Source organism: Panicum virgatum, chromosome 3N (genome assembly GCF_016808335.1).
Source record: "Panicum virgatum strain AP13 chromosome 3N, P.virgatum_v5, whole genome shotgun sequence".
NCBI lineage: Eukaryota > Viridiplantae > Streptophyta > Magnoliopsida > Poales > Poaceae > Panicum > Panicum virgatum.
In genome coordinates, this window is record NC_053147.1 from 23,037,192 (window position 1) to 23,047,597 (window position 10,406).

Here is a 10,406-nt window from a genome sequence, read left to right on the forward strand (position 1 = left end):
GGCCTTGGGGCGCGCGACGGCGGCTCGCGGACCCACGCAGGGAGGCTTGGCGGCGTGCGCGCGGTGGCGGCGGCGCAGCCACGGCGGCGCGGCGGCACTGCGACGGCGGTGGTGGCGGATTCCGGCGGGGAAAGGGTCGGGGAGCGAGAGGAGGTCGTAGGGGAGCTCACCGCGGTTCGATTTTAGGCGGAGGATGGCCGGAAGAGGGAGCTCGACGTGGGGGAGCGAAGCTCGGGGCGGACGGCGATGGCGGACAGCGTCTGCGGCTCGATTTCGGCCGGTGTAGGGTATGGCCGCGTTCGTGGAGGGATGGAGGAGCTTCGGGGCGAGGTCGCGCGGCACTGGGCGCAAGGAAACAGGGCGGGGCGGCGAGGGTTGGCCGGAATCGACAACGGCGCGGCGAGCGGCGGGGCTAGGGTTGCTCGGCTCCGTGCTGCGCGAGGGAGGAGAAAGGGAGGGGAAAACGGACACGGCTCCGGGAGAGGGGATAAGGATGGGTGCGCGAGCACGGCAAGCGAGGTTCGCCGACGTCCGACGCGTGGCGACGGACGTCGAGAAGCGGCGACGGCTTCGGCGGCGTGTCGAGCAGCGAACAGGGGAGGAGGTGGAGTGAGGGCGATTTTGTAAATAGCTCGAAGTTTCAAATTCCAGTTTGTAAATTCAGTTTTTCTCCTTGTTTTTGGCCTCAAATGAAAAACTTCTGAATACGAAAGTTGTTCAAAATTTTGAGATCTTCAACTTTTGTTTCAGGCACTTTTTCATTTGAACAATGCTTTGAAAGATAAAAATTTAAAACTTAGGTGCATTTGAAAATGTCATATTCAAAGCAAAATTAAAAATTTTCTTTAAATTTCGTGCTGAAACTTCAATTTTTGGCCAAAATGAAAGTTACAGAGGAAGAACAGTTCTACAACATTGACGTTGGGCAAAAGTTGATTTAGAACTCGGATTAGAGGGAAAAACAAGATCGAACGTAGCTAAGTCGAAATTTACTATGCGAATTCGATTAGCGCTAAAAATGATGATTAGCCTCGATTAGTGATTAAGCACAATGTTACCGTCAAAATTAACACCGGGTGTTACAGCGTCCTCGTGGTCTGCGGGTACCGGATAACGTTGGGGAAGGCGCGGACGAATCCCCGACTTGGCTGACACCCACTCGACCTCCTCCGTCAACCGCGCAGAGAAGCCGTGGATGAGGGTTCGGTACGACCGCCGCAGTCGCGGCTCGCCGAGGGCTGTCGTTGTCGAAGGCAGGAACGACTGGATGTGAGCATCCATGTCTTGGCCTCCTGCAGGTGGCTCGAGAAGGACTATGTATGTCTTGTAGCCGGCCTCGTCGGCCGGCTCCAGGTGCGCTTCCCTCCTATGTTCCACGGTGGCGGACATCACCGCAGCTTGGAGCAGCAGCGCCGCGAGGCATGGTGGCAAGAGGGAGCGGTGGCTCGCCATGCTGCTGCGAGCGCCGAGCGAAGATGAGGTGAGGGAGGAGGCTGCTATGGGGCGGTGCTAACTGCCTCCCATTGTAGAGGATGAGCGAGCGGCGCGAGCGAGCAAGATGAGGTGAGGGAGGAGGTTGCTGCTGGGTGGTGCTAGCTGACTCTTTTTTAGACGACGAGCGAGCAGCGAGCAGCGAGCAAGACGAGGGAGGAGGCTGCTGCGGGGCGTTGCTAAGCTGCCTCCTTTATAGGCAGGCGTGCAGCTCATTTGCGAAGAAAATTTGCAAATAAGATCAAGACGGCGTGGGGTGAGGTAAACCAGGGGTGAACGGGAGGCAAGACGGCGTGGAAGATTGCCGCGCCATTCCAAGAATCCCAACGCCACAGTAATGGCAGTAGGTTCAAGTAATGGCTGCGTAACTGCGTTCGGTACTGCTTACGGCTGCAGCTGCAGCCGGCGACAGCAAGCAAGCACTAGTGCACTACCGAATAGGGATATCTGTTTCCGCTGCAGAATCATGCTCGTATATTTCCTTTGACTCGTCGATCTCCTTGCTTTTTCCTCCTCCGCTTGCTGCGCGCTGCTGAAGCGCATAGTGTGCTCACTGTTGGAAATACATTTCAGTTAAGATATTCATGATCTTCACTATTAAGAAAGCATTTAAACCATCTAAACGCGATTAAGGAAATCTAATGATAAAATCCTAATAGGCTGTGATCAGCAGGTCCATTAGGCTCGTTTCCAGAGGTTGGCCCCCAGCCCCACAGTGCCTATAAATATAAGGTTGTGGTTAGCACCTTGACTCATTCATCTCAATCTAAAACCCTAGCCACCGCTAGTCTGATCGCTAAGGGCACTGGAGGGGTTTGGAAGGCCAAGCACTCCCGTTGGCGCCCGAAGGACGCCGATTCGCTGCTGCATCTTCTACACCGACAAGAACGCCTACTTCCTCTACGGATCAGGCGTAAATAGCTGCTGCTACTGCTAACGCTGGTATAATGATTACCATTTATTCCGCATTAAATTGATTTGTCATGAACTAGGTTATGTTAAGGTTCTGGATAACGTGCCACTAATATTAAGTTTTTCCAATTCTAACACTCACCTTCTCGCGACTATCGTGGATGTCAGCGACCACCACACACCAAGCAGCGACGGACACAAGCAGTACAACGATGCAATGTTGTGCTCGTCGATCAAGCCGCGTGGACTCTCTCCAAAGCTAGCATGGTCCTAGATCAGTACAGCCGGTGGCAGCCAAGCAGCCACTGTTGGCGGTTCGAACTCAAATCGCAGTTCCCTTGCTTATCTGCCATAGCCCATACCCTCATCTTGAGCCCAAAATTAACCTCATATTTCCTCTATTAGTTTACTTATTACTCCAAGTTGGGCTTCCCATGCTTGCTCAGGCTGCTTTATGAAAATATCATTAGCTTTGTTGTGCTTGCCAGTAGGATGAGACTGAATTTTTCTCTTACTATTATAGTTAAGAAATCTTCTCTTGCTCATCACTAAAATTTTAATAAAAGGTTACTTTAACTGTTTAATGCCATGGTACTTCTTTAAATTTGGTAGTGTACTACAATCTGAATTTTTTTTATTTGATTCAATGCTTGTGCTTATCAAATCTATATGCTCATTAGTTGTCTTGTGATAAATAAAGAAGCCAAAATATTTTGTCAGTCTGAATATATTCTATTTTTCAAAGGAATTTGTTTTGCCCGCTTTGTGGTATGCTACTTCTTAGATTTCTCATAAAGCTACATAATTTTGTGCTACAAGATTCATTTTCTTTTGTCTCATGCAATGTTCATAAAATTCCTGATCACAAAGCTCTTATAGATTAAAAAATACTAACAAATACACTAAAGACTTGAAAGAACCACAGCTAGAACTATCCTTGGATAACTGATATGTTTCGTTATGTTTTCTCAGCTCAATCATGCTAATTATACCATAATTTTTGTATTAACCTGCGCTGTGGTGGTTCTTCTATATGGTGCCACAGGGTACCTAGGTTGGAGCTAGCTGAATCTTCTTGTGAGATTCGGTCAGGAGCTTGGGGTTAATAATTCTGAAATGGTTCTTTCCTATTTTTCGGGTACAACTGAAAACTTAAACATTGTGAAAGTTTCAATTTATATGATCCACAATTTTAACTAGAAACTGTAGCATTATGAAGGTATTATGAGGTAGTGAACTATCTTATAGCAGAGTATTTTCGAAGACCGTAGATTTCTAAGCAACAAAAAATCATGAATCACAGAAATCTAACTGCCCAGTCATAATGAGATCCCATCTTGAAGCTGGCTGCAGACATTGTTGCTAAAAGTATATTAGATATAAATCAGTACAAAGTTATATAGCTTTCTTCATGAAAAGTCATTCATATTCATACATGTCCAAGGAGCAGAACAGGTAGCATCATAAAAGTATGCAAAAGATGTGTACTGACGTTGTAGTGTTGTACCGATGAATACAATACGTAAACAATTACTATTCCTGCTTATCTTAATCTGTTATCAACAACGGTGAATCTGCTTATTAAAAACAAAGAATAGTACATTGGGCTGGTAATCCATTTGGAAATGGATCACAATTCACAAGGCTGAACTGGCCAGCTCCATGGTGGGCGCAGCTTTGTTTCTAGTTATTTCCTGAAAATGGAACTTGACTCAACTTGACCTTTCAGGATAATAACCTGGTTCTAAATCGCTCTCACTTGAAGACGTTATAGGACTACTTGGACGGGAGTGTTGAAGGCACAAGCACCCAACTAGAGGTATATATCTGCCCTAAAAAAAACTAGAGGTATATGTCTCATCATCTACTTCAAGATTTTGACCCTTCCATAGCCAAACTAATTAAACTGATCGAACAGCTAAGCAATTTCCACCAAGATAGCTGACACCTCATCATCATGGCCATGCATGTTTCAGAAGGCACATACGTGCCATGGTTCTTAGATAAGCTAACATGTCCGTTGTTATTTGTGTGGCTGAAAAATCTGAACACTTAATTTCAAAAAAAAGGAAAAAAGAAAAAACTGAAGCTGGAGAGGCCGATGACGACGCCCTTCTCGCCGGAGCGGACAACGAGCACCGCGTCCATCCGCACGCCGACGGTCATCCGCAGGGAGCAAGTAGCAGTTGATGCCCTCGTGGCCACGTCTATTACCCCTGCGTCTCTGGCGGCGCCCCGGTGGCAACGCCGCTGTCGCCTGTCGCAGGGCCATATCGGCAAATTTGGAGGCCCTATGCGAAACTATGAACTGAGCCCTAGTGCTGCCGCTGCGGCCTGCTAGTGCCTAGTGAAGTACGGAAGGTGGAAGTGTAGATGTCACGACTCATGTCGTGCCTGGCGAGCGTTGACGGTGGAAGCGGAAAAGATTGCATTGCGGTATGCGGATTCGATCGAAAGACAAATCGAGCGACATATTTCCTCTTCTATGGCATTTGGGCTACAGTTTGCTTCATATTAGGCCAAAAATAAGTAAAACAAAGCCTACTATATAATTATACATAGTATACTCATTATATTTTAGGGGGGGCCTGAAATTTGGGGGCCATGTGCGGTCGCACGGGCCTAGATACGGCCCTGCCTGTCGCCTGTCGCCTGTCGCCGTGCTTCTTGCCCCCACGTCTTTCTTGTCAGTTTTAGGCTGCGCCTTCCGTGGAGGTTTGCACGGTGAAGTCGATGCCTGTTTGGCACAAACTTTGACAAATAATTACGGGTATTAAATAAAAACAGTATATAAAATTAATTTCACAACCCCTGCGTTACTTCGCTAGACGAATCTAATGAGGCATTTGACGCACGATTAGATGTTGGTTACTGTAACATTACTGTAGTCAATCATCGATTAATTATCGTCATTAGATTCGTCGCGAAAAGTTACACCCATCCGTGAAAAGATTTTGCAAATAAACTTCGTTTAGTACTACATGCATGTAAGATTCTTTTTGTAGCGTGAGTAGCGCAAAGTTAACCAAACAAGGCCCGAGAAGGGCGAGAGATCGAGAAGAGGAGAGGGATCAATGACATGTCAAAAAAGTTTTCAGACTTCATAGCCTCGAAATTTTATTGTGCTCTGATTGTTCAGTAGAATTTCTGCGGATGGAATCCACCAACCATGTGGATTTTGCGATGAACATGGGTTCGTCATGAGTTCAGCAACTGTATTTCTAAATTTGTATCCGTGAGTGTTGGGTGCATTTGGTACTGTGTTCTTTGCATACAAAATGTAACATTGTTCGGAGCAAACTGTACTTTTCCCCCTCTAATGATGAAACTGTACAAATTGTAGACCTACAGTAAACTGTTGCCCTTTCTAGTTAAGAAGGGCGTGCTTTGTACGAAGACCAGTAGCCCAGTCCTAGCGTTTCAACTTTCAAAGGCCTGCCGAATCTACTGTGCTGCTGTTCATGCCCGTCAGCTGAAAACAACTTGGGATCCTGGCAAATCGCCAAGTCTGCGTCCAGCCAGCATTTCATGACACCAGGGGATTGCTACATTATACAGTAATCAGGGTATTAAAGAACACAACTCACCATGGTCTCTCATCCTATACAGGATGACAATCTGCAGATCACTACAGACAGTCACCTGACTAAAGAATATGCAGACGAAGGCACCACTGACTATTGTCCTACACGCAACGAAGCTCAGCTAGCTACTAATTACTTACTAACAACTAGAAGAGACTACCAGGTAGTACCAACAAAGCTAAGTTCCATTCCTAATCCTGCCAGAAAGACGAACCATCAGAAGTTGTCAGCGAAATGGCCATCTCGCACTGTCTCAGTCTCCAGCATATACCATTTCAGCCACCCAGCGCCCACAGCGGAGAGTGGACGGCGTCGCCGTCGAACCCGTCAGTCAGGCTGGCAATCATCTGCCTTGATGCCAGGAAAACAAGGCACCATGTGGTCAACAGCATCGAAATCGATGTACATGGAAATGTCATTCGGGTCATCATCGCGCACAGCCTCAGGCGACAACCAAGAAGCGCCCTGCTGCTGTGGCTGGTTGGCAACCTCCCCTCCGCCCGCACCCTGCGCAACATCAACCAGTGGATTCACCTGATTCTCCTCGAAGACGTCGGCGGTGGTGGCGGGAGCGGGAGAGCAGGACGGGGGCTGCCACTGCGCCGGCGCGGCTGTGGCGACGGTGACGGCGGCAGCTTGGTCAGCGGGGAAATTGAGCTGCGCGTGGTTTCCGTAGAAGGCCTCGGCCGCCCGGTCGTAGGCGAGGGCCGCGTCGACGGGGGTGTTGAAGGTGCCCAGCCAGTGGCGCCTGCCGGAGTTGGGCTCGCGGATCTCCGCCACCCACTTGCCCCACGAGCGCTGCCGAACGCCGCGGTAGTTGTGGCGCATGTTGTCCGGGCCACCCGGCCCTCGCTGTCCCGACCGAGGCCTTCTGTTTCCAGAACCTGGCTTGGCGTTGGCACTGCCGTTGGCGCGGGCTTGCTGCGTTCCTGTTGCCCTGCACGTGCACTCGTGCAGAACACAACGCATACCTCTGAATATCAGCGCAAATTTATTTCAAAAAGAATATCAACGCAAACCAAGATGACTTGACAATGCCGATGTTTCAAGATAGATTAAACAAACATAAACTTATCAACAGGAATGTATGTAAAGTTTCAAAAAAAAAAACAGGAATGTATGTAAGGAATGAATAAGAACCAATAAGAACTGAGATGGGCCCTGCCAAATGTGCTTTCTTACTCTCTCCATTCAACTATCCAAGGCCTATTTGTTCATGACTCAAAGACCAAGAAAGAGTTAACGTGAAGAGAAAATACAGTTACTTCATCCTCGTTTAACACGTACAGCTTAGCCTCTTAAATACAGGATTTGGCCGCTGGGATCCGCTGCGCAGAGGAAAGAGGAACGCTGTAGACACACGGGTGTGTCGCCCTGCAAATGGTTTGGGCGGTAACAGTTTTAATGAGTTGGATTTCGCTTTGGGCCTATTTAGGCTGGGTGCTACACGGGCCGGCGCTAAAATAAAGTGATTCGGTTTGGGCTCTAGCTTCTAGCAGTTTGGTGTGAATTTGGTGCGGGTAGTGACTATTTGATTTACTATGGGCTGTAACCGTGGGCTGTAACCGTGGGCTCCCCGCATGGGCTCACGACCAGCACTCCAGCAGGCAGCAGCAAGTCGCGACCACCACTCCAGCAGCGAATCGTGAACCCTCGCGGCGGCGGCGGCGGCCGGGGCAGGCGGATCCGACAGCGGCGCGGCCGAGGCAGGTGGATCCGGCAGCGACGCCTCTTCCACGCACAGGATCGCCAACACTGGGGCCATCGGCCTCCTCCCGTCCTCCGGCTGTTGGTCATTTACCTGACCCGGAGACGACGACCAAGATTTCCTATTCCGGGGGAACACTGCAGTGAACCAGTGAGTCCCCTTGCAATTCTACCACCTCATGCTGTTTCCGCATCAGAACCAACTGACATCCAGTTCTTTCCTGGAGCGGAGAAAATCCCCATGTGATAAACAAGCTGCTCTAGTTCATCTTTCCGGCTCCCAGTATTTATTTTATTTTTATTGTTTTGGCAAGCTGCTCCCTGTAATACTAGTAACTCCTGACATGGGGTTTTGATTGTAGTTGGAGCAACGATTTCACTGATTACATTGAGGTTAGACTTTCAATCGACATGTAGGTTGGCAGCCTTGAGGAGTCCACGAAAGCTAAAGAAGCTGGTGTAGATGGAATCATCGAGGGGGGCCGTGAAGCAGGAGGTCATGTAATTGGTCAGGTTGACATGCAGCTTTGAAATTTCCCTTCCAGTTCCCTGTAAGCCGCCAGCACTTCGAGTTATCTTTCCTTTCCTCCAGCATGATATCATATACTATTGTCTAGTGTATAGGATATCCAATAAACAATAGATGCAATAGATCACACTGATTACATAGTTTGAACCTACTGCTCTGGTTTGAACCTTCTTTCTTATATGTTGTTGTTACTCAGGTAGCTTGTTGTTTAGCTTGTTTTCTCAACATGTCTGCAAACTCATCTGAAAGCTCTGATGATTCTCATTCAACCCAAACGCGTGTTAGAAGATCCAAGGTTTGGGAATATTTTGAGCAGAATTTAGTTGAAGCTGATGATGGTTTTAAAGCTGTGTGCAAGTATTGTCAAATCCGTTTAAGCACTAAGTCAGGAACTAGCAGCCTTAGGACCCATATTTCTCATCATTGTCATGCAATTGGGGAAGCTGATAGGAAAAGATTTGTTACCTGCATGGTTGCAGTAGTACTAATAAGTTCTTGAATAATATTGGTCAATCTATTAGATACAAGTATATCATTTGGAGGTTAAGATGTTGCACTCTTGTGAAGTTCAGTGCTCGTGTAAGTTATGCTTTAGTTTGTCCAGTTATATGGGAGCCAATATATTTGACTGAAAAACCTCTACTATTTTCTAATGATATTGTTTCCTGGTTTCAGTTTGTTCAGCTTGATGTCTGCAATGGATGAAGTTCTCTTGTTCTAATTGTTGGATGCTTCATCATCGTACAAGCTCTGATTGTATAATAATCCTTGTTGTCACTAGTTTCAGATTCTCGTCAACTCATGACCTAGTGGCCCTCTATTTTAACGTAGCTAATGGAACATTTAAGCATATGTATGGATGGTGTTTGATTGTATAATAATCACTGCAGCTGCAAGTTACGTTAGCTAATGGCAGAAGTTAATGGCAGGGCGAGCTATTATTGCCACCCGAGCAGTAGTTAATGGCTGAAGTGAATCCGTTAGCTTGGAATGGTTTTTTAGTGGGTAGAATCCATGGATAATGTATTGGATTGGTTAGATGTGGGGCGAAAGAAAGCCGTGGTTTGGTGTGGTTCGGACTTTGCATGCCAACAAATAGTTTGGGGTGGGTAAATTAATCATTTAATGCTGCACATGGGCTGGGGTGGGTACAGTCTGGTTCCCAGCCCATTTGCAGGGCGACGGGTGTGTAGGTGAATAAAAAAAGAAGCGATGGAATAGTGGATCCAATCGGTGCGGCGTTATTTTTAGTCCCGAGGCGAGTTGTGCGACGTCATAACTGCAGCACCGATCAGCGAAGCGTTTTGCACCTTAATCATCCGTGGAAAACCAAAATAGGGCTTGGATAGTTGATTTTTTTTTCATTTTCCTAATGGGCCTTGGATAGTTGGATGGAGGGAGTACTTCTTCAAGTTAGTTCTGAAATATTTTTTTATTACTGTGCAAAATGCATACAGATGGAGCAGAATTTACAGTTTGCTTTGTTTTGCTGTGTAACCAACAGGAATTAGAAGGATTGCAGGGAGGCAGAGTTCTTAATTTGAGTTTAGTTTGAAACGGTCCTAGCATTTAGTTCACCCTCTCACTTCAATGGAATTATCAATTTTGGTTCGATGATAGTGCTAACATTTTTTTTTGGAACATGGGATAGTGCTAACATTTAGTAACATAACAGAATGCAATTTTCATTGAGAGACTACTAACAGAATGAAGTTACATGTTCAGCTTCAGAAATATTTTCCTCAAGTGAAACGTCCAGAAACACAACTGCATACTGCCTAGAGAATCAACCATTCGAATTCAAGGGGAACAAATGATATAGTCATTTCGTACATTGTGCAGCACCCATTAAATTTAACAACACAAACATTATTCCAATTTCGTTTCAGTCTTTCAGACATTGTTCCAATTTCGTTTCAGACTTTCAAGCATTGTTCCAAGAACACACATTCTGCATTGGTATGTTGTCAGGTATCATTTCCCCCACTTGATTTGTAGAATTAGACAGGGAGTAACAAACATGGACTTCACATTCAACATCCGAACACTGAATGCCAATCCCCCATCTTTTATCCGGCTTAAGTTCACCCTTCTCAAATCGATGAAAACGACCCAAAATCGCGATTGCCCACACATCAATTCGGTCCTCAAAGCCCTCGAACCACACCAACATTTCACAGTGC

The 10,406-nt window shown here is 46.9% G+C and overlaps 1 protein-coding gene and 1 long non-coding RNA gene across 2 annotated transcripts; one reads left to right on the top strand and one right to left on the bottom strand.

The window, feature by feature from the left end:
- Positions 1-5,645: 5,645 nt before the first annotated feature.
- LOC120667435 (dehydration-responsive element-binding protein 2D-like) lies at positions 5,646-7,351 on the bottom strand. The gene has a single exon (XM_039947508.1). The coding sequence runs from the start codon at positions 6,954-6,956 to the stop codon at positions 6,315-6,317; it is 642 nt and encodes a 213-aa protein (XP_039803442.1). The 5' UTR covers positions 6,957-7,351; the 3' UTR covers positions 5,646-6,314.
- A 940-nt stretch (positions 7,352-8,291) lies between these two features.
- On the top strand, positions 8,292-9,073 carry LOC120667436. Its single transcript, XR_005672185.1, has 2 exons — positions 8,292-8,802; positions 8,899-9,073. It is a non-coding gene; the product is annotated as an uncharacterized LOC120667436 (long non-coding RNA).
- The last annotated feature ends 1,333 nt before the right edge of the window (positions 9,074-10,406 follow it).